At 39.7% G+C, this 24,511-nt stretch overlaps 1 protein-coding gene across 9 annotated transcripts in view; it reads left to right on the forward strand.

Moving 5' to 3' along the window:
• TENM3 (teneurin transmembrane protein 3) overlaps positions 1-24,511 on the forward strand; it is a 323,373-nt gene that overhangs the window by 192,512 nt on the left and 106,350 nt on the right. For all 9 annotated transcript variants that reach the window (XM_055714055.1, XM_027814146.2, XM_055714069.1 and 6 more), the window contains one exon: positions 13,666-13,904. In XM_055714055.1, coding sequence (XP_055570030.1) covers positions 13,666-13,904 — 239 coding nt within the window. The remainder of the gene's footprint in view (positions 1-13,665; positions 13,905-24,511) is intronic.

The following is a 24,511-nucleotide window of genomic DNA, read 5'->3' on the forward strand; positions in this document are numbered from 1 at the left end:
ACTGCTGATAAATATATAAACTGAAAATAGAGAATTCCGTATAAATGAATGTTTCAATTTAATGTTTCAATGTTTAAATAAAATGTATATTTTAGAACTGTTCCATATCTACTTAACTTGGTCATTAAGATCTGTCTTAACATTTGAACTGTTTTGCGATTCTTATGTCAAATCAGTATATTTGGTTTCTATTCCACACACACAAAAAAAAAAAACACAACCAAAAAACCCTGACAAAGCAGTACCATTTCTAATGAGTTCCAGCCTCTTAGCCAGCACAGTTCACTAGGTTTTAGTGAGTAATTATTAAACATAAATTTACCTTTTTGTTTTGTTTATAGTATGATAAAAATCATACATGTCCAAATTCTGATTTGCTACTTGTAACTTTTAACAGTGTAAAAGGGGTAAGATAGTATTTGATTAAGTGAGATCTGCACCTGCCCATTTAATAACTAATCTGTAAAATATATTGACACTGTACATTGATATGCTTCATGTTCTGAAAACTCTTAAACTTTCACATAGCCACAAATTAAAATGAACAGCGGCAAGAGAATGGTGTATTAAATTCAATTAGTTAATAATTACTAGCAAACTCAAAGATACTGCAGATATTTACTGGAAGACCCTAATATATATGCTTTAGAGTAAAAATGTAAGCATGCTCTAGTAAAAAAGAACAAAACTAAATATTATTGTTCCCTGTAAACTAATTACCATACAGTACTGATTCAGATGCATAATTGCTGAAGGAGAGTTAATAGCACTATGCCTGGTTTGTGCTTTATATGTTTGTAATGGCACCACCAAATGCAAGTATTTTGGCAAATGAATGATGTTATATGAAATTCCTGTTAGTTGATACTAATTCAGGTAACAATATAATGAAATTTATCTTGTTTGTAATCCCTTCTTTTTTAAAATTATGCTAGCAGGAATCATCTCCTGGTGTGAAAGTTGTCCAGAGATAATAGCACATCCGTTCCAAAGCATAATAGATTTGAGACTACAACATACTATCAGCATGAAGATTCAGTTTATCAGCCTCACTAACATACTGTGTCACAGCTAGAATCATTATATATTTGTTTCTTTGTTTTCATGTCATGTGTGTGTTACATTATGATACACTATTTCTTAGTTCGTATGGCTTATGGAGAGAATATTAATCTAATGAATTTGACAATTTTAGTGTTAGTAATGGTAATAGAAGTAGACATTTTGCATAGAAATTCATGCAATGATTCATAGGCCTAGACCGAAAGAATAGTTGTTTATAGCTTCGAGAGATTTGTGTGCAGTGCATTAATTATAAGACAGCTGGAAATCCCAAAGTGTTTTAATGGTACGTATTGTTGGCTTTACATGGTACCACTATTCTTTTCTTTAGGATGTAAACACGTTGTTAGTATATGTGCTGACAAATCACCTTAATTTGAAGTAAAAAGTCTGGTTTTCTTTTACCTAACCTGACAGTCCTTTCCCCGAGTTATCTAGGTATCAAAATGTGCAAAAAAAAGTAAGATTCACTATCAGCAAATGACTGCATTTATATTTCTTATCGATAAAGATTCCTAGCATTTTCTATTTCTATAGAATCTCCTCATTTTCTGAAAATGTCATATTTTTACAGGGTTGAGGTTTGAAAACTTCCTGTTGTATTTAAGACTTCTTTGCAAGGAGGTTGGCTGAGGATTTTTGACATTTGTTGGGAAAAAGTTCAGGAGAGCTCTGTTTAAACAGGTCAGGTTGTTGTAAAAGCATAGTGAATTAAATTAAGAGTGGAAGAAGCCAGGAGTGCAGGGTGGAGAGGGGAAAACTGGAAATGGCTGGGCCCAGAAGGGTAAGAATGAGTGTGAAAACGGTAGATGGAGTAGTCCAGAAAGAGAAACTGAGAGTGGTTGTTAGGCATGGTAGGACTTAGCTAAAATGCTAGAGGACTATAGGCTGAATATCTAGGATGAAACCCAAGATTATTCCTTGTCCTTTACTGCTTGTGATTCCTTGTGAAATCCTTTTGAATAGCATGAATCTGATCACCTATAGGAATGACTCAAGGTGATGAGAAACCTTGGCTGCTGGCATTTGTTCTACTACTGGTAGAAGCCAGAAATAATCAAAACAAAGATTTTATATCTGATGGCTAATGCTGATAAGAAGTCTTTCAACACAGTCTCTGAAGTTTCTTCAAACTTGCTTGAAAAAATCACAGGTTAAACAGAAAAACACTTCAGTAAAAAAATGTCATCGATACCATGAAGTTAAGCACACAAATTTTACAGATCTTTTTTTCTATGTCTTTTCTATGGTTGCATGGCTGCAGTCAAGTCTGCAATCCCAGTAAGTGAGGCTCGAGTTGAACCAGAAAGGAATCTGAACAGATTCCAGGGATTCTTTCTGTCACATTCAAACAGGTGAGAAAACAATACCAAACACGATGGCAAAGCAGACCTTGATGACTCTCTAGTGCCAGCAGCCAGTGTCTCTGATAATGTTGGTTGCACAAAGAGAAGTCCAGCTCCAAAAAGGCGCATGTGTAAGTTACGTACCAATAAAGATAGAGCATCACCCTCTTCTGGGCACAAGGTGTAATCCCCTGCCATGTTGAATCCCTGAATGGTGGTCTCTCAAGTCTACAAATCTTGGCATGTTGCAAATGGGAGACTATGGAAGTGCACTAGACCAGTTTTCACCAAGGGACAGTAAAGACTGGAAAACAGGAATGACATTTGCATCATATGTGCATGCACGGTTGCCAAATTGGTGGTAGTGGTTGTAACTCAGAGGTTATGACAGTGCTGTCATTGTAGTTACGTGAATGTGGCTGTTTGAGTGACTGCTGGTAGCACTACTGAGTGGCAGGACAGAGTTCATCACAGGTTATCACAGACTCTGAATTGCAAGAGAACCACAGCTATGGACATCAAAAAGTGAGCTAAGGTTCACAGATCGATCCATTATGATGGCAACTTCATCCTGCTTGCAGCTTCAGGCAGAATCAGATCCTATCAGTCACTGACAGAATAATACTTCACTACTTTAACTTCCTTCGGCTTTTATCTCCTTTTAAAATGTCCGGCAGCTCAGTCAGGGCTTTCAGCTGCAGATGAGATTTCAACCTTTGTTCCAACTTCTGAATTAATCTTTGGGTAAATAATGCAGCTCTGAGGCTCTCCTAAACCACATTTGGGTTTTGAAATTGTCTCTATGTGCTGTTTGAGACATTTAGAGCAGTTGTTCTCTTCCAGCTTTATGAAGACAGCAAGGGCAGTAAAAGAGATGGGAGGAGTACTTGTGCCCTACCTTTCTTCTTTGATTTTCTCCCTGGAAAGCTTAATTTACTCAATACGCAAGGCAGGAACTGGCCAAGATTAGAATACCTCATCTCAGAGACAACTTGCTCTCTTTCTCTCTCTGTCTTGGTAGGGATATGGTTTCAGAAGGGCAGGGAACAAGATAAGGAATTGTAATATAAAGGCTTACTGCCCACATGAACATTTCCAGTCCTCACTGGAAAATTCAGATGCTTTCCTCTACTCTCTCTTCCTTTGGAGAGAGGAGAACTGGAATAGCATGAACACTGTCAGTATCACAAAGTGCACTAAGGGGCTGTTGGGTTCACTTCATCTGCTGTCTCCTTGGGAAATGAATATCACTAACAGTATCGAGAGCCAAGGCACTTCCTGTAGCCTAGGTGGAAGTCTGTGTAAGTACTAGTCCTCTGAGAGACCCAGAAGAAGCCTGTAAGAACAGCCACTGTCCTCTGGAAAATAGGTAATGGGACAATCCTGCAGCGAAGATGAGTAACTAAAACGGTGGCAAGTTTCTTCACTTGCTAGCCCAGCACCGTGAGTCAGTCTTTGCGTCAGACTTTCCTGCTCACGTCTGCAAAGTGTAGCCTCGTGGCGTTTGTTTTCCTTGCTCGTCTTCACAGAGTTGTAGCGTAGCAGAGGAGTGTGAAAGAGCAGGCTTGGCAGAGCCATCTGATTATACTGGTTCTTATGATCCTAGATAGGCATTTGCGTATCACAGAAGTGAGCTCCCCCTTCTCCCGGGGAGAGAGCTAGCAGCCTGAATCTGAATTTGGAGGAACAAATAGTAGGATATTTACAGGTGCATGCAGTAGCACTATATTCTTTCTTACACCACCAAGAAGGTAGGTACAATGCAGATTTACTCTTGCACACCTACAGGGAGGAAGTTTGGAGCTTTTGTCAGTATCCAGTCCTTCAAGTCACCGTGTCCTGGTGGCTTTCACAGCAGGTTGGGATACTGGTGAGTCTGAATTGCTGTTTGAAGCTGCAGGTTGCCATGCCTGACTTCTCCAGTCTTTCTCCAACAGCAGCCAGCAGTGGAGGAGTAACCTGCTGGGGCAGATGTGAAAGAACACACAAGCAGTGAGGAAGGCACTTGCAGCCCTAGTAGGGCTTCTTTTCTCTCTTGGCTCTCAGTCTTCAGTTTGTGGAGAAAGCGGGTCCTCAGTGTAAACCCACCCAAATTCAAGCAAGTGTTACCATATGTGAAGTGGTTTTCTGAAACATTTGAATAAGCTGTTAGAAGAGGCTTATCTCCAGTTCCCACAGATGTTTCCTCTGGTTTTGCATATAGGTAATAGCTCTCTTCTCTTTCTTTCCCCCAAACTTTGATCATCATTTGATCTGTTGTGATCTTGGAGCTTTTTCCTGGATTATGGTAGTATTAATATTGGCTCTGAGGAAGTGGAAATTCACTTTTGTCTCTTCCTAAGCAATTTTTTGATTGCAGTTCTGCACAAAAAATAAGCTGAGACAAATTCACAGCATAATACAGTTTCTGTGCTGACTTGGATTTATGTTAAATGCAGCCATATGGTTCTGGGGAAGTCAGTCATAAGCCTGTGCTAAGGGCAAACACCACCAGCTACAAGGTTTCATCTCAGGAAGAATGTTAACAGAAGATGAAGACAGGCGTAAATGCTCACAGAGAAACAAAAATCCAATTCCTTCTGGAGCCCACTGGGAAAGCCGATCTCATGCATCAGTGAACTAGAGTTCATATGAGACCTAGCCAGTAATTTCTGTTATCTTTTACATCTTCCCTATAATGTCAGTCGGCAAGATTAATCTTCTCTTTCAATCTGCTTCCTCGACTCAATGCAAGGAATCAGATTTATTGATGTGATCTATCCATTAGTGAACCAGGCAGAGCTCTCTAATGTCAGGTGGCAGGTGAGGGTCATGGTCCCACTCAGTCCAGCATGAATAGGGTCTGTCAGCAGAGAGAGAGCACACCACTCCGTAGATGCAGTGCAATGGTTGATTGGGATCTCAGCCCCCTGTTTTTCCACAGTTAATGGTTTTCTTCTGATTCTGACAGTTAATGTATCTGGTAGGGGTTTTGTACACAAACCCAAAAGCATGAAAACCCATTCCCAGGAGGGAAAAATTCAGCTGGTTTGCATTAAGGAAAGTCGAGGAGAGAGAGAAATAAAAAAACTTAAACGAGGGAATTTGGAGCAAACTAAAATAGTTGTAGCTAGAGATATCCATCCCCTCTTGAAGTTAACTTTTTTAAGATTAATTGATTTCTTTGTCTGGAAATGGCAAAGAAAATGCTAGGTCTTCACACAGAGATAGGCACACACTGTCTCTGCATATGTCAGTAACAACATATGTGAGGTAGAGAATGAAAACTCCCAAACCTCAGAAGTCTATTCTGACTTTCCTCTGGCCCTTTGAACCATCAGAAAAATAAAAAGATAAAGCTGCAGCTCTCATGATGCTGCCAAACTGTTGTAGAAGGTGCCATTGCACTTTTGAAAAGCAGAATTACTGGCTGCTGACGGCTCCAGATAGGTGCATTATGAATTGGGACCATTTTTGGACAAAGCCCGGTATTTTATTTTTACTTTAGTTGAGCAGTCATCACAGCTGTATTCATTACAAAACAGAGTAATTACAGGGTTTATTCCCAGAAATTCAGTAATACCATTATATTAAACATCAAAACCAAGTCATTAGGAGTACTGTCATATTCTGAGCAGAGAAGTCATGTCTCCTGAAGTATTGGTCCCGAGTGGTAAATATGTCACCAAAACATAAATTCACTAAAATTTACATTTCTCTCAATTTGTATTCACTCAAATTGGATTCGATGGATGTTTTTGCTGCCTCTTGAGGCTTAGGAGAATATGATTGAAGTGTTCCTAATTCCGGATGTCTGAGGTGTACGTATTACCACGTTGTGCCTTGGAAGATCTTAGCAGAATGGGTAAGACCATTTACCTGGGCTTGTTTACAAATGTCTTTATTCATATAATGTCCGCAGATGCAAAACTCCTTAGAGGCAAATAGGTAATCTTTAATAGAGGTAGATACTGGCAGATTTGAATTGGGTCTGGGGGAAAGATTAACCTATACTCCACAACATAAAAATCGGTGTGCTCATTTCATAAAGTATTTAACCTGTGGTTACGGAGGACAGAATAGTATTGCCTTGGCAGGAAGCGTCAAGTAAAGTATGATCTTTTGATCCAGCAGTGGTCCCCTGTGCTGGTAATTACTATTATGTCCAGGGTTTTTCCTCAAGTTGCAAGAAGAACAGGTGAGTCAAATATAACAGATTAGTGGATTTGTTACTTACATTAAAGAAATATTTAGATACTTACAGATATACTTAAATATTTGGGGGTCTTCTGGTACCTAACAGTAAAAGAAACATACAAAAAATGTTAGGGATATTTTTCCTTTCCTCCTCCACCTGTCCTGAAGTCACTTTCTGTTCTGTCATCTTCTAAATGTCAGTTTTCTTACCTGTTGTTTCAGTGCAGAATGTATCTCAAAACAGCTGTCCTCAACTACACAGTTGCCTTTGCCTAACCCATAAAGCGGCTAAATTTTGCTTTTTTTCATTTAGGCAATTACTTTTTAATGGTTTTATAGGTTTTACCCTAAAAATAAAGGGAATCAAACGTATTATACAAATTTTGTCTTTCTGTACTGTGGGGCAAACAGTACATAGTCATTTTACAAGAACAAGGGAACAGTCGGTTGAAATACAGAGAAGAAAATACATTTTGACTCAATGGATGCTTAGCCTACAGAAAAAACCACCACAAGACATCAGTGAGAACGTGAGTTTTGGACTATTTAGAGAAAGTGAGCTGTTAGTGAATAAGTAGAGGGGAAGGCATTCATCCCTTCCCTTGGCACTGGCCACTTTCGGACAGGGTATTGGTCCTGGTGATCTGCAGCAATTCCTGTTTCTGCTCATCTGGTTACAGTTACAGGTTTAACACACGTAACTGTTCTCTGTCGAATAAGATTATCCTCCTTCTCCACAGTTTTTTAGAATATTTAACTTGCTCATTGTACTGTGTATGCTTGCGGGAACCCTACCCCTTATACTGATTTTTTTAGACAGAGACCTCCTTCAAAAGTCCAGGTCAGAGATAATTTCTAGCAGTGAATGCCTTTTGTAGTGCAGTCTTCTGAGTGTTCTAGCTGTTCTTCCTTAGTGGTCTTGTGATAGTGGTCTGTAATGATCTGAAGAGACAGATATCATTAACGCCGTCATGGAAATGACCAAACAGACTGTATTTAGGACAGCATAGGAGACAGTACTGCAAGAAAACCTGTACTGCAATAGCACTATGACATTTGTCACAGTGAAATCTCTCTATTCAGAAACATGACCAAACTAATAGATTTATTCTGCCCCAGATTCTTCAGGTGCTGGTAAGTATACAACAATACACAAGGTTCAAAGAGTTGGGAAGGAGGGAGGGATTTCGATTTTTTTAAGCACATATATTCAAAAAGCAGTTTTGTTCTGGATCAGTGGTATTATAGCTGTTAAGGTGAGGAGCGTTTGGTTGTTGTATATGCGTAAGGCCTAGCAATACTGATCTTCATTCTGTGGCAGCAGGCATCATCTAAATAATATCGCACAAAATAACAACAGCTGCCTTTAAATCTCTCTGGCCAGGTGATAAAATATGATGCATATCCTGACGTAATTAAGAGAGTTCAATAGAATTTGGCTGGGCCTTATTCACAATTCCATATTTAGTACAAATTCTGTAAAAGTCCTGTGTGACTTTTAATACGTTGTGACGTGTTTACCATGGGCTTCAGCACTCTATTGATGTGGTTGTGCTGTATGAAACGCTTTGAAACAGAACTGTGGCCAAGAAAGTTGTTGGAAATTATATAGGCTTTTTCACATGTCTTCCAAGTATATTGAAAGCATTCTTATATGATGCCCAGAACCAGAGAAATCATAGCTACAGATCACAGTGACTATTTTGCAAGGTGAAGCAATTTCAGCATAAGCAAAAAAAAAAAAAAAAATAGAAGTCATATGTCTAATGTAAAAATTATATTAGGAATATTAAAATTATGCAGTAAATCTATATAAATTGAGACCAATCTATTTAAAAGTAATGTGGAATACTTGTTTTTTCTTGGTGATAGTTTATTTGTATAAAATTGATGCTTCTGGCAGCCTGGAGTTTAGAGCCTTCCAGATGCATTCATTGATGCATAGTAACCCTTTTCTTCTAACTGTGGTCAAAAGTTTTTGTCACAGATCCTTTCATAAAGGAAATTATTCTAAGTCATATTTCTGTTGCTGGACACCTGGCTATCTTATGTCAGAAGTATTTGGGCTTATGGTTTGAGCCTTACTGTCCTTATATGTTTTGATAATCTATCTCCGTTTCTCTAAAGACAACAGATTTCAGTTAACTTGAATCATTCTGCCCAGCTCATGGATTTTTTATCACTTTTTTCCTGTCCCGCTTTCCCGTTTACTGAATTTAGTAGTGGGTACTTCAATTTAATTTTCCATAGAAGTGGCAGCACAGAGAAAACCTTACTTGATGTGAATCCTTCCCCCTAACTTGAGGAGGAAGAAAACCGCCTGCATGTCAGCACGTGCACACCAGCGCTTGGTGCTCAGAGAGTACAGAGTTAAATTAAAAGCATTATTTTACTTTCAATCATATGCTTCTGTTTTCTGACCTAATGTCTTTGAGGTTTTTGATGCTTTATTTCTGTCTTTTAAGGATGAAAGCCTAAGTAAAATGCCTACCATTTGTGAAATAAGGAGACTTCACAACTGTCTTTGCATCCAAGGATTAGTTTGTGACATAACTTTGTGTTTAGCTCCCAGTCTATAGTTTAGATTTGTTACGTGCTAAATTCTTCCCCCCTAAAATGTTAAGATTAGCTGCATTTTATAATAGAAACATATATTGAATGAGCAGACAAATATATACTGAATAAACATAAAAGTAGAAAATTATTTGGTTTGAAAAGCTAATGAAGTTATTTAATAAAAATAGTGCTAGCTTGCCTTATAACATATTAGCATGATTCACTGGATTTTTGTACTCTGAAGCTTAATAAAATATTTGAAGTGCTGCTTACACGAAGATTTAGTAAGTGCTGGTTAGATGATCAATTTTGAATGGAAGATACGCTATTGCAGATGCTATAAGCTCCCTATGAGATGAAACATAGCGTAATTGCCAGTAAGTCAGTGCCTGGTCAAGTAGTGCAAACATTTTAGGCTTTAAAAATTAGCCATTTAAGTTCCATGGTTTGAAAAGACAAGGTAGATGGAGATAGATATATATAATTAAAATCATTTGTGGATGGATTATATTTCAAGAGCATAAGAATTTCAGTATATCTGGAAGCAGCCAGGGTTTGGTGTCAGGTACCATATCCTTCTGAGTGTCTCATGGGAACACTTTGGCATAGCTCAGTGATACAGACAAGATGTGCAAGTCTGATAGTCTTACATTTTAAATACTTATCACTCAAAGTTAATGTAGCAGGAGAGTCACTGACAACTTTGTTACTAACTCCACTCATTAGAAATAGAGATCCCAGAAATTTTCTTAAACCACAGGCTGGGTTTTCTGTAATTTTTTTTTATCTTGGTGTTCTCCAGCTAGCCAGTACTCTGGCGTTGTATTCATGGAGTCAAAGCAAAGGAAGAAAAGCTTGAGGTGAGCAGTCATGCTTTGTGCTGCCTGGGACTACACACTGCTGAATTCCCACAGCGTTCTCCTGGAGAAACTGGCTGCTCATGGCCTGGACAGGTGAACTCTACACTGGGTAAAAAGCTGGCTGGACGGCCGGGCCCAGTGACTGGTAGTAACTGGAGTTACATGCAGCTGGTGGCCGGTCACAAGTGGTGTCCCCCAGGGCTCCGTATTGGGCCCACTCCTGTTCAAGATCGTTATCGATGATCTGGATGAGGGGATCGAGTGCACCCTCAGTAAGGTCGCAGCCAACACCAAGCTGGGGGGGAGTGTTGATCTCTTGAGGATATAAAAGCTCTGCAGAGGGATCTGGACAGGCTGGACCGATGGGCCGAGGCCACTTGTATGAGGTTGAACACGGGTCAGTGCCGGGTCCTGCCCGTGGGTGACACCAGCCCCCCGCAGCGCTACAGGCTGGGGGAGAGCGGCTGGGAAGGGCCTGGGGGAAAGGGCCTGGGGCGCTGGTCAGCAGCCGGCTGGGCATGAGCCAGCAGTGTGCCCGGGTGGCCAAGGCGGCCAACAGCATCCTGGCTTGTGTCAGAAATACTGATGTGGCCAGCAGGACTAGGGAAGTGATTGTCCCCCTGGACTCGGTACTGGCGAGGCCCCATGTTGAATCCTGTGGTCGGTTTTGGGCCCCTCCCTACCAGGAGGACATTGAGGTGCTGGAGCAAGTCCAAAGACGGACACCGAAGCTGGTGAGGGGTCTAGAGGACAAGTTGTATGAGGAGCGCCTGAGGGAACTGGGGTTGTTGAGCCTGGAGAGAAGGGGCTCAGGGGAGACCTCATCACTCCCTGCAGCAAGGAGGTTGTAGCGAGGTGGGTGCTGGTCTCTGCTCCCAAGTAACAAGCGATAGGACAAGAGGAAATGGCCTCAGGCTGTGCGGGGGAGGTTTAGCTTGGCTATTAGGGAGGAAATTCTTCACCGAAAGGGCTGTCTAGCATTGGAACAGGCTGCCCAGGGAAGTGGTGGAGTCCCCGTCCCTGGAGGTATTTAAAAGGTGTGTCGATGTGGTGGTTAGGGACATGGTTTAGTGGTGGACTTGACAGTGTTAGGTTAACGGTTGGACTTGATGATCTTAAATATCTTTTCCAACCTAAATGATTCTGTGTTTCGCATATGAAAGTTACAATTTCCTTTCATTGCCTAGATGCCTGAGGTGGACTGCTAGAGCTGTGACAGTTCACACCACCACGGATATGCAGCCATCTCCTGAGTTTATCTATGGGATTAGCTCCTCAAAGGCTTTGAGAATGTGGATTACATTCTCTAGTAGGCTGTGCTGTACTAAAGCCAATGTCTCAGCTCTCACTTTCTCAGAGAAAAAAAAAAAGGGGGGAGAAAGATCAGAGGCTGACAGTTTCATTGTATTATTTTGTTAAAGCTTGACGTATATGGAGTTCCATTCAAGTTTCCATTTTTAGTCTGTTGGGCTTTTACAGCGAGAGCAGGAGGATGTGAAAATTGTAGGTCGGTCAGGCAGCTTCTTACTTTTAACATGGAAGCTGATGTTTGAGAGGAGTATTATAATATCTATTGTATGGCTTTCCTTCAATCCCCCAAAACTACACGTTGCACATAGAGGAAAACAGCTGTCTTTGTGTTTGGCATTTTCTTGAGATTTGTGTAGAGATTGTTTGTGGGATACTCTGTGATTCTGTGATACCTGGAGGACATAGCATTTACCATACGTAACCAGAAATGGAAGAGCAGTAAAGGTCGAGTGGATAAGACACTTTACCAGGACTTAATGAATCTACATGCTTCTGTGAGTCTGTAAAATCAAAGTAATGGTTTTGTAAGGTGTAAAACATCTTTTATATAGGACTAGTTATTATTTTGGTGTTTGCTACATGGGAAATGGCACAGCTTTTAATGAAATACCTTCTTAGAGAGGATTTAAACCACCAGGGCTTTGTCTTTTGAAATTGTTGGTAATCCTCTGAGCTCAGAAGCTAAGAAAAATTGGGATGTGCTGTTGTGCAGCAGTAGATCTAGCACATACCCTTCCGTTGTTACTGCCAGCAAGTTGAATATTGTTCAGAATGAAGTAACCTGTGTAGCATGTTTCATGGGACCATGTTTGTAATGCAAATATTTTCAAGGAGAGGGCTTATGCCAAGATGTTCTAGTTCATCTGTTAACCTCCCATAGCAAAATCACCTGCAAATAACAAACCTTGTTTATCAACTGCTGGTATTTTTCTCAGACTGCAGTGGGGCAACTTCATTTCTAGTGTCTCTACAGTGCATTTCTGACAAAGCTGCTATACCTGTGTAGGTTGGTCCATTACTATGCAAGGATCCAAGCGTGGATCCTGAAGGATGAAAGTCCCATCGGCCAAGAAGGAGTCCACAGTGCCACATGGTATAACTGGAGGGCTTTCTTCTCCACAGCTAGCTCATTTGGGGCCAGATCCTCTGACCCATACTGTGTAGGTGACCTGCAGTAGGCAAACACAGTGTAAGCATGCACTCAGCTTCAGGAGGACCTGGGTATCAGCAATTCATGAGTGTCTCTTACCTATTAAAAAATGCAAACACCTCTCTAGTTCTGTTCAGCTGTTAGTGTGCTTGGGAAGTTCAAAATTCTCCACAGTGTGCTTTCTTACCATTTTTAGCTATAATGTATTCATTTTGCAAAATCTAATTAGGTAAGGCCAAGCCTTACACTACAGATTTGCCAACATAGCAAATTGGTGGAAAAAACCCTGCTGCAAAGAACTTTGTTTGGCTGAGGTTTTATTGTTTGTGGAGTTGTATATGTGCGTCAGGAGAAAAACTCCAGGTAGTATCTGCTATGCTTAGAGGCTCTTCCAAAATAATTACACCTGCATGAACTAAAATTAAAGGGTTCTACTGCATGTAGGCTCAGGGAGTAATACTTCTTTTAGAAATTTAAATTGGAAAAAAAATTAAGTTTACTGGTAACTCACAGAGTGTGTCTTAACTTCGGCTTTGCTTTTCATTTCTCTTGCTGGCAGTGGTTCTTTTAAGCACTTACTAAATACATTTCTTTAGAGTCCTTCCTGGGCTGTGACTAGCTGCTGTATCCATAGTACGGTCTTGTTATGGTAAGATTACATGCAAGGAGATATGGCTTAGAGAACTGAGTATTTAGGACACAAAAAAAAAAATCTGTTAACTGACTAATTCTGGCAAAGTTGCCAAAAGTTTGTATCTGAGAGATTGCTGTTTTCTTTGTACTTAACCCAGGAGGGCTGTGATAAGTAGTGTGGGCTATAGTCAGATTGCTTATTATTGACTTTTTAATGGAGTTCCCTGTAGTCTGTAGCAAAAGCCAAGAAAAATAAACAGCAGCAGAAAGCCTGTCCCAACTTGTTGGATAAACTATGAGAGACCTCCTCCCTAACGTACTGTGTTTTGGGTAGTTTTGTTTCCTGTCTGGAAACCAGTGTATTACTACGTTTGGGGGGGTTCAGTCTTTTCTTAAAGGGAAAGTGTCTTTTATGTCCGAGTGTTACAACAAGTATTGATTCCGTGACCCTTTGTCGATTGGATGTTGTTAGCTATTTGAAAAATAAGCAACGTTAAACAAAAGAGGTATGACTGCCTGTGCTCCAGCTTTATTTACTTTCATACTTTACCATACACTCTTTCTTCCACAGGCATTTCCTATTCAAAACAGGAACGGGGACCACACCGCTGTTCAGTACTGCAACGCCAGGGTACACAATGGCATCCGGCTCTGTTTATTCCCCTCCTACTCGGCCACTACCTAGGAACACTCTATCCAGAAGTGCTTTTAAATTCAAGAAGTCTTCGAAGTACTGTAGCTGGAAATGCACTGCGCTCTGTGCTGTAGGGGTCTCAGTGCTGCTGGCAATACTGCTGTCCTACTTTATAGGTGAGTCCCATTTTTTGTAATTGTCACCGTGAACAGGGATGTCTGATGGATTGTATATGGACTGTGACACACTGACTTTTAACTAGCCAACTTTTTGGTAACAGGAAAAACCACAACAGTTATTTAAAGAGAAGTCCCAATTGTTTTGAGGAAATAGAAAGTTTGAGTATTTTGCAAGCATTCTACAGCATGATGGTGGGTGAATTAATTAATTCAAAGCAGTATTTGAACTGCAATTAAGCTATGTGGTGTCTAGTTCTTATAAAAGTATGTGCAAAATATAGGCTTTAAAAATTTTGTAACGTGACTATAACTTGCAGCTTATCCATGGAACTCTTTTCCTCTCATTTTGCATGAAATACAACTAATGCAGCATTTAGGAATGTGAACTATCACTTATTTCATCATTACATACACATATGTTTGTGTACAGAGGTAGAGCAGAAGTCTAATACATGCTTTTGATTGCAAGATAGGGAAAACAATTGTCCAAAAGGACAGAGACTTCTTCCTGTCCTGCGGGTTGTTTATTTCTAATTATGCTCTCTTTTCTTTATTTGTTTGTTAAATTCCATTTCCCAATTTTTATTTTAGAGGATTTCCTTTATTTCTTCATCTCTGTAATTATTTAATGTCGTAACTGTTCGCTCTGTATATTCTATAATTTGAGGTTTAGGCTGTTAACTGGGGGCAGTGCTTATCTGTAAGAAAAATAACATTGACTTTAATGAGGGAACAGAACAGGCTGGTTTTGTGCTAGTAATTTCTTCTGTGGCTTTGTCCAGATTACAAATTTTTTCACCTCTGAGTCCATAAATGATCTTCAAAGACTTTCTTTTAACTGATTAGTTAATTAGAAGTTTAAGTCACCACAGTTAGGGAAATACAAATGTAAGGGTCTGGGTTTTGGTATTGGTTGCACTTAGATACAGAGTCTTAAGAAGTCAAGGAAAGAAAATAGAAAGAGGACAGTCAATCTCTCCTTTCCTCCCTCTTTTTGAAATCAGTGCAAATTAGTAATAAAGCCTAGAAGACCTTATGATCCTTAAATCTTCATTGCCTTTGTTGAAACGGACTTGCTTCGTTTCAATCCGAGGCGCACCATAAGCTATATAAAGCCTTTGAAGTAGTTCTTCCTGAGCTGAAGCTCCTGTGAACAATGCAAGAAACCGGGTTGCTGAGTAGCTGGAGAAATTCTGCTTTGCCCCAGCAAAACCGAGCCCCCTGAGCACCTTTTCCACTTCAGCTGCCAGCCCCGAAGAGCAAAAGGCACGTATGCGAACACAGGGCTTGCCGCTGCCGTCCAGCCCCTTGCAGTCACTGGCTCTGTACTAAAGTTCTGTGAACATGCGCACCTATAAAGGTGTGGTTTAGAGTTAAGCTTTGACAACACTACATCTTTTTTAAAAAAAGTGGAGTGGAAATAATCCCATCTATAAAGCATGTTAATTGCACTCGGTCTCCATAATATTGCCTTATAACTCATCAGAAGCAAACATCTGCTACTAAATAAATACATAAATACAAAAGAAGAATTCAGTGTGAAGTATCACTGTCAAGAACCGGGAAAAGCAGCCAGACGGTAAAATATTGAAGACCTGATTCTGAGCTGAGCTCTACACTTTGCTAGCCCCAAAGAGTGAGATTATTTATGAATCTGAGGGGCACAGGAAGATGGCTGTACCGGATTATTTCTCCCACAGGCACATTAAGAAATGTAAGCATGTCTAATGCGCCTCTGTTCCTGTATTTGGGAAAAAGAGACGAGCTTTCCAGTGAGTGAGAGCTTTCAGCTCCACACATCATTTATTCACATAACCTGTAAAAAAACCCCGAATATAGCTGTACAACATTTCATTTCATGGGCGCATGCCAGCTCACATCCTTGCTGAAATAATGCACAAGGGCCTGCCTCTGCCCATAGTCAATAGGGAGCTCTTTGCCTACTGGTGATATTACACACAGTTCAGCTAACTCAGCAATCTAAATGTAAAATCCAGCACTCAGGGACACTCTCTAGAGAACTTAAGGTCCATAAAACCATGAATGGATTACACTCATTCATATATGTGGTTTTGCCATCTCCACAGATGTAGTATCAGAATTACTCTCCATTTAATAGGCTGTCCAAGTATAAATCGGTGGAAATCATTAATGTAAGATGGAAACAGTCCTTCACCTTGGTTAACTGTTTCATAACATAGGTGTGAAAAGGGAAATGACTGAGTAAGAAATGGGTCATAATATAAAAAGTTGGGAAGGACTGTGGTATTGTGGGACCTCTAGCATCTTGTGACATGGCTCTAATACAGTGGTCTGGCTTGTCTGCTGAGGTTTACAGCATCTGAGGTGGCATGTCACGTTCATAAAGGCAGTTTGAGACATGTTTTGAACTTCATAGAGAGACATTGCCACAAGCGTGGAAGTGCTACAGCCCTTGCTGCAAAATATGCCAGTATACATTGATAAGGAGCATAGTGTGGCTGATGTCCGCTGTGTGACTGTGGCGGCTGCGGACTGAAGAACTAGTAAGACTGCTTACCCAGTGAGCGGTGGTGTAACCAGCTCTTGTCAGAAAAGCAGAGAGATGAATGTGTCGTGCCCAGGCCTATTTTAGTTGCAGTGGATATGGGGTAGAGACAGTGACTTCGGATCCCACTGCCTCTTCTCAGGCGACATAAGGCAGAAGAGACAGTTTGCTAGACTCCATGTCTGCCTTTGCAGAACTACTCAGCCAATTACTGCTCTGTCAATTAGCCTAACCAGGGGAAGGAGCTACATCAAGAGTCTGGTCTGTCTTGCACTTCTTCCATCACTGACAGGAAAGACTCCTACATTTACAGAGTCTTCAAAGAGGAGGTGAGAGCAGAGGGTGTAAGCATGGGCAGAAAGCAAACACTGTATTGGGGCAGAAAGCAAACACTGTATTGTAAGGCCACTTAATGCAGTCTTGGGTTTCAGAAGGAATTGAAAATGTTATTTCAGCCTAAAGGAAAGTGCGTCTCACTTCCAGCCTCCCCACATATTCTTGCTTTTCTAGTCCTCGTGGTCTCTCTCAGCCATTTTGCAACGTACAAAATGTTTAAGTTCACCATTCCTGCCAATGAGACCTGCTAACTTTTAGAGGAAAATAGGAGCTGGGAAAATACTGATCCTTTGTCTAGAAGCTTCATCTGCAATTAAATGGTTGAGAAACAAGGAGTTAAGCAACAGGAACATGCAAGTGCTGAACCGAAAGATAGTACAGCAACATACAGGAAAGTGGAGATCTCATCTAGAGTAAAGGATTCAAAGAAGAGCTCCCTGAAATAGTGGGTTAGAAAGATGGGGAATAAAGAATATAAACTGCCTCGTTTTGGGATCAGGAGTACGCTGGAATTTCTTCAAGCTGCTCATTTGCTTAACTGCTATCCATAATCAGATTTTCAACCAAGGAAGAAAATGGCCATTTATTTTTTTTCCAGCGTGAAAATTTTAGAATCTTTTTCCCTGTTTGGAAGACTAGGAAGAGCAGTATTAAATTTAAGCCATGAAAGAGTAAGAAACGTGCAGTTGCCTTAGTTTGACCTCTTTCTAAATACACATTAATAGTTTTACCCAAACTTGGTACAGGAAGCCTGTGTGAGAGCCAGAAATGGAGTCCAGCTTTACAGTGTTCAAGACAAAACAAAACTGTCCTCCTCTCCCCATGGCTTACTGCCTCATTCACCATCCGTCATTTGCAACGAATGAATGAAAGTTCTGTAGAACAACTAGGTCAAACATGGGCATCAAATCAACGTTTCATATGTCACCTCCATTCTTCAGTTCTGCCATTTGGGATCTGCTCTGTCCACTCTTGGTTTTATTAAGGGAGGGTCAGTTGTTCTTGGGTGTGGTTTTCTTCTAACAGAAAAAATCCACTGTGCAGTTTTAGAGTACTACGTCAGTCAGGAGTTGTTTCCAATATGGTGTTGTGTAGCACAGACTCTGACCAGCTATGTTAACAGACTGATAGGTACTATACCAATTATTTCTTCTTTAGTGTGGATTCAACAACTGGACGAAATTAATGAAAATCTGGGGACATCAGGCCCCTCTCTCGTCCCCAAGAATTGCTCTGGCAACTGATTCTCCATTGCCAATGGCACTATCTTGACATGGTCTAAGTCAATACAAGAAGTGAGTGAGTGCCGTTTTCACTGTGCATGCAACCAGGGGCGAGCAGTTTTCCTCAGTCAGTGTTAGAATTACACAGTACCAGAATCATTCAATTACGCTTGAAGAGTTTTACACTGAAAGATTGCATGCATCCGTCATGAATGTTGTCTTATGTCTACTAAATAGGTTTCTGTGAACATAAAACAGTCTTCAAATACACAGGGAGACCTGACCTATTTAGTCGGGCCTCTGCTGTCCTGACTTCTTCACAACAATCTGTTATACTTTCAAGTCTGTTGAGCATTTCACCCTCTGTGTACCTTGGAATTGATCATTTTATTAACCTTAGCTCTGCAGCCAATGGTCAGGACAAGAATATACAGCAGCTAGCTATTCTTTGTGATAAAGCAAATATTTAAGTATCAGTGATAACAGAAGGGCATCTCTTCTATAGAGGGGGAAAAAAAGGATAAATGAGTTTTGTTTAATTAAAAAGGCTACAGGACTATTTTTGTCACTACTGCTTGCTGTGAACAGTTAAGCAAATCTAATTTGGACAGAAAAGAAAGCTAAGATTTAGACTTAACTGGAACATCTTTTGGGAAAACATGTACTTTAATTTATGTTTCGTTCCGTGAGAAACAGCAGAAAAACGGCAGTTCTGCTATGACACGGAGATGACCATACAGTCATAACACAAATTGCAAATGAAATGTGAATGGAAAAGAGATACCAGACTTGAAAGCCATTTTTTATAATTACAGATAGTTCGTATTTTCCACATTTGTATAAAAATAGGTACATTGTACTTATTCTGTGGTTATAATACTGTGCATTCATGCTTTTCGTCCATCTAGAAACATTAATGTTTTATCATCATCTCAAGCTATTTAAACTAAACTGAAAATTTATATGCTAATAGATTTCTAATAATGGACAGCTATCTTCAGAGTTATCTCAAAAACCTACTGAGAGTAGCAGAGCAACTTAAAATAAGAGGTTTTAAGGCAGAAAGAGAAGGAGGTGGCCAGGAAAAATAGCAAACAAGTTTCATCATTAGAGCAGACTTGACACGGAGGGGTACAGGGTGTGAAAATTATAACTGAGGGTCAATTAACTATCCTGCAGGTGAGCTTTAAGTAATCCTTAAAAATTAGAAAACTGTCTGTTTCTGCAGATTGAGGTTAACTTTGCATGTCTCCAGTGTGTTCCCAAGTTTCTTGTCTGTGGTTCTCCCATATTACTCAGGATTTAGTGTGATAGCTGCTGGCATTCATGTCTCTTCCCAGATTGCAGAGGACCAGATGCCTTTTTCTGTTCTCAGTGGCAGAAGTCATAGTAGGGCAGAACCACGCTCCCCAAAACTAATGGACTTACAACCGTGACAATTGTAGAACTGAATTTTTGTGACTAAAGCAATGACTCCATATACCTGTAATCAAAAGGAATCTATTTTATTTTATCAATAAAGAACAATACAATATTTCTTTTTTATTGCAATGCCAAGTTAACATTATTCTGCTGTTTGTAAAGCTCAATTACTGCCAGGAATGAAGAAAACAACTTAATTAATAATGCCATTTAAATGGAATTTTTATTGCAATACCCAGCATAGGTATTGTAATTAACAGGCATGAGGGAGAATATAGTTAAGTTGCCATTAATCACCTTTACTTTTCATTATGTGTTTATAGAAACTGTTTTTCTCTTGACCTGCATTTAATTTTGAGTATTGTAATGCTGTTGTCACTGAGAGTTTCATCAAGAACTTTTGTTTTTCCGCATTCTTTCCCCACATCCATCTGCCTCCCCAGGTTGTGCTGGGACCTTAGCTATGACTGGAGCTTCACTGAGGCGTATGGATTGGAAATATGTTCCCTGTCTGCAGATATGTGGCAGATTTTTACAGTTTGCCAGATTTATGCTCTCACCTCATTCCTCTTTCAATCAAATTAGAGGTATTGAGGTAGACTAATACATTTATATATCTGATTCGGGGCAGGGGGGGTAATAAGAAATATTTTGGTTTTCCTCTTGGTTTGTTGACATCATTTGAAGAAAGTGCTCTGAGATTTTACAGTTTACCAAGTCCACATATCACAGTGTATTCCAACTACCATCCAAAAATCTACAGCAGGGAAACTTGTTTTTACAAACTTTTCTGAGAAAGCACATCACCTATCAAAGAATGGGTTCTTAGCGTTGTCTGCACCAAGCACTTAGGAGAACTACATCAACATCTTGTGGTTTTGCTCAGTGTGTGCCTATCTCTGGAGCTGTGAAGGCAGCCAGCGTCTCCAGCACTACAGAGAGTACATTAAAAAGTTGTAGAAAACTCTCATTTTAAGTGTCCATGGGGCTTTTAGGGAAAGCTCCGTGTGTCTCTGGTGCATTTGGAGACAGAAGCAGTGTCACTGTCAGTTCACTGTCATCCTTCCTTTTCCCAAATTAAACGTTTCCCTTATCAGTTCAGGCTTGATGGCGATTGGAAGTGGCTGCCTCTCAAAGCAAGCAGCTGTGGATTAGGTACATAGTCATGTCTTACTTCTGTCTAGAATGCATGTTTCCAGATCCAAATGTCATGGGCATCCAGAAGCTCGCTGCCGCTGATGATGACAGCGCCATGTGTGGGGCTCTGCTTCGGCAGCATGCGTGGCTTTTGCTCCACACCTGTCAAAATCTGCTTGCCTGTGGTTTTAGACATCAGTGCCACATCTTGCTTTTCTCTGACTGAAGGTCAGGTATGTGGTCTAACTACAAAGTAGGACCAAAGGGTGTGTAGTCTCTTCAGTTGGGCCTTCAGTGTGTGCTCATATAACGGTGAATGCAGTACAGCACAATTATTTAGCAGGTGGAAACCACCTCCTGGAATTTCTAAAGGGTTTTAACATCCTGAATGGACCTTAGGAAAGTCCTTGGATTCTGAAGTAGCAATGTCCTAGTTCCATCTCGATACTTCACAGTCATTAAAAACAGAACTATAGAAGCCAGATAATTGGTACTTGTAGGCCATGCCTTTATAATATCTGTTCAGGCAACTCCTTTCAGTCATTTCTGACACGTGCTTTGTAAATGAAAGTATTCAGATACACGTGTGACTGTCCACACTGGTTTTATGCTTAAACCTGAAGCTTAATATTACAGCTAGTACTTCCATGACTTTCTGCATTGCAGGGATTTTCAGCTATGACTAACATGAGATAAATTTATTTTCCTTGGTATCCCATAGCTATGACTTCTAGACGTCTGTATGAGTTTCTTACAATGTTTATACAGCATTGCTGATGAGGTCATTGTGCCTTCTTAGTGTGGAAATACTTCGTAAGCAAGAATGTAATTTCTTTTCTTCACCACATTCTTTCTTTCAAAACTGGGAGACGGAGAGAGAATGACTAGTCAGAAAATGAAGCTGTTATGCTTCACCAGCTTATTGGGCTGAATTGGGCTGAAAGCGTTTCTAACATCTTTCGTTGAAATAGTACAGAATCTAAACGTGTTGAACATCTGTGTTGTGAAGCCTGAACATTAAACATACTTTCTTTTCTCGTGCAAGAATACCATTGTGAGTAACGCCTTTGGTTGATGTTTTTTTGAACAAAGGTCTTGTTACTGTGTTTCAGACTCAGTGCGAAGCATAATATAATATTTACTCTTTCAGGAGTGCACAGTATTAGTACTTGATTGGTGTTGTGGATGTCACATGCTATTATTGTTAGTGGCACTGAGAGTAGAACATTCATTGAGAAAGATAATCCTCGCACAGAAGGATGTAGGAACATGTAATTGGCAGTCAGGAGGTTAAAAGAAACTTGACAAGATTTCAAGGGATTAAAAAAGTTAATCTGTCAAGGAGCATACCCACCTCTGCTCTGAAAAAGGCTTGTATCCTAATTAAGATATATCAGAAGGGTTTTGGCAATAGTCTTGTCACCCTTCCACTTTTGCCCAGTGGAGCAAATTGAAACTCAGTAATCCTGGCAATATAACAGGTGTAGTAATAAACTGCAAGATGACATGGTGTCATTTTCCATAGGTCCCACACTGTGTGATTCTGCCATCATACTGTGATGCAATATGATGGTTTATGAAGATCCAACTGGTGGTCTCAGAAATACCGGTATCTTTTGCAAGCACGTTATGTAGAGAAGTGGGCCCTTCTGCACTACTTTATCTTCTGGCAGACTCTGAAATAGTAGCAATGTTTCAGTCTAATGAGAAATGAAGTTAAATTACATCAGCTACTTATTTTCAATAAATAGCAAGCTTAGAGATGTAGCTCCTATTTTATCAATGCAGGTAAACATGTATGTTTTAGTAGTATGTAAGCATATGTGATACTTCAAACGCGTGCCTATGTTTAAGAGATTTTGCAAAGCAGAGATGAAATTACACAGGTGATTACTCAAGTTGTTGTGGACATAGGTTTACAGTCTTCTCTTCTTTGCTGGTAGTTTCCGTTATTTTCTAGCTCGTGTCTGTGAAGAAAGAAGGCAGCCCTTAGAGATGTGCTGTCTGCTGTGATGTGCATATTATAATACATGTATCAAAACCGGTAGTTTTGTGTATGCTTTGCATCTTTTATAAAGTGCATCCTTTCTGTAAATTGCAATCTTTTCTCAGATCTTTTTCTATTAAGAGAAATGCTTGGTCTCTTTTTGAATGCTTTAAAATACGCTGTTAAAACTGTCTGATTTAGATGAGATTTTGGTAAACCTCTCTACACAAGCACTTTAGAATAAAAGGTCAAGTACATGTATCCAAACTTGCTTTGAGCAATATCATTTGATGTTACATTTATGACTGCGATCGCAAGAACACATGGATTTTATATAGGTGTAATTACCCTACTGCAGTGATTAATTATGGATGAAAGCTAGGTGTCCTCTGAAGTAGACAAGAATCTTTAAACATGAGATCCTTCATTTTCACATTGATGCCATTTCAGACAACTTCATTCACGAAATAATAAAAAAATGCTATCTCTTAGAAGTCATCACCTATAACAATATTTGTAGTTCTATAATCCAGGAAAAACAAACGTGCTACAACTGTGTAGATGATGTGGACGTTTGCATTTGAAATGTTTAATTTTCCTCAATAATAAAACCATTCAAACAAAACTAGAGTGGTTTTGCCAACATTTGATGAAATAGGATTACACAAAGGCATCTCTTTTAATAACTCTATAGAAGGAGTAATATGGGAGAGGGTTAGGTATTGCAAATAAATACCAGCCATTTGGAAAATTAGCTAGCTCTAGAAACCTAACAGGTATGTTCTCTGTGGTTTTTATTCAAAAATACTTCTAAGTTACTACAGGAAGAGTAGTATTTTTATTTCAGTCATACTCAGCGAAAACTAACAGCCAGCTGCATAAACACCCTTTGCTAACCTGTGATTTACATGAGTTTCACAAGGTGGGAAACAACAACAGGGTACAATAAATTTATCTTCACTTGCAAAAGCTGAAAACTCATCTGTTGTTTTATTGTCTTTCATCTTTGAAATGTCAAGTTTCACACTATTTTTTATTGAGGCATTTTTGTTGGACAGTGGGTCCTCATTTGACTCACTCCAAATCTTTTCACACTGCCAAGGAATAGTCCTTTATGTTTTCAACTTACTTGCCAAGTTTTTTGTTCCCAGCAGCTTCTTTTCTGCCTCTCTCCTGTTAGTAATCTCAAGCAGAGGTAATGATATTGAGGTATGTTTGAAAAGGAGAGATACTATCCTTGTTATTTCAGTTCAACGGGAATCAAAAGTAGAGGATAATTTTAAAACATGTCCTTATTACTGATCCAGTATCTTTTCACACAGTAAAAGGAGTAATTGTTTTTTTACATCAATTTTATAAGTAACTGCTACTTTAGAGCTAAGACTGTCTATTCTTAGTATCACCTGTAAGATTTTCTAGTTCAGTGTCATGGCTGATTTTATTGTAAGGGGGGAAAAAACATCAATGTGAAACTGTAATCCTAACTTTTTTTCAAAGGCTTACCTAATTCTTTAAAAATACAAAGTGGCTTGCAAACTTGCTTGCAAGCAACAGATCACTGGTCTTACAAACTATTAACAGTAAAGTTGTCTTTAGGGTATAGGTTCCTTTCATAACTCATATATGATAAATTATTTGTTTGGTTTGTTTTTTATTTTCGTGTACCTACAGTGTATCTTTACTCACAAGAATAGTTTCATAAAAGCCATGTCTCACTTCAGTGAGGCCTCTAGAGGAACATGATGTTTTATTCCAATGCACATAAAGTGCATTAATGACTATATAATAAAGGATGCTTCATCTAGTAGCCAGTACCCTCTTGTGTGTCTCACTTGTGTGCCCACACACACAGCTGCTTAGGCAGTCGTGATTCCTGCTATAGTGAGAAACTGTGTTGCTGTGAGGAACTGAGCTAAAATAGAGGGTGCAGGAGAGGTTTCAGTAGGGGGTAACTGCAGTCACTGAGCTGATT

Source organism: Falco cherrug, chromosome 1 (assembly GCF_023634085.1).
Source record: "Falco cherrug isolate bFalChe1 chromosome 1, bFalChe1.pri, whole genome shotgun sequence".
Classification (NCBI taxonomy): Eukaryota; Metazoa; Chordata; class Aves; order Falconiformes; family Falconidae; genus Falco; species Falco cherrug.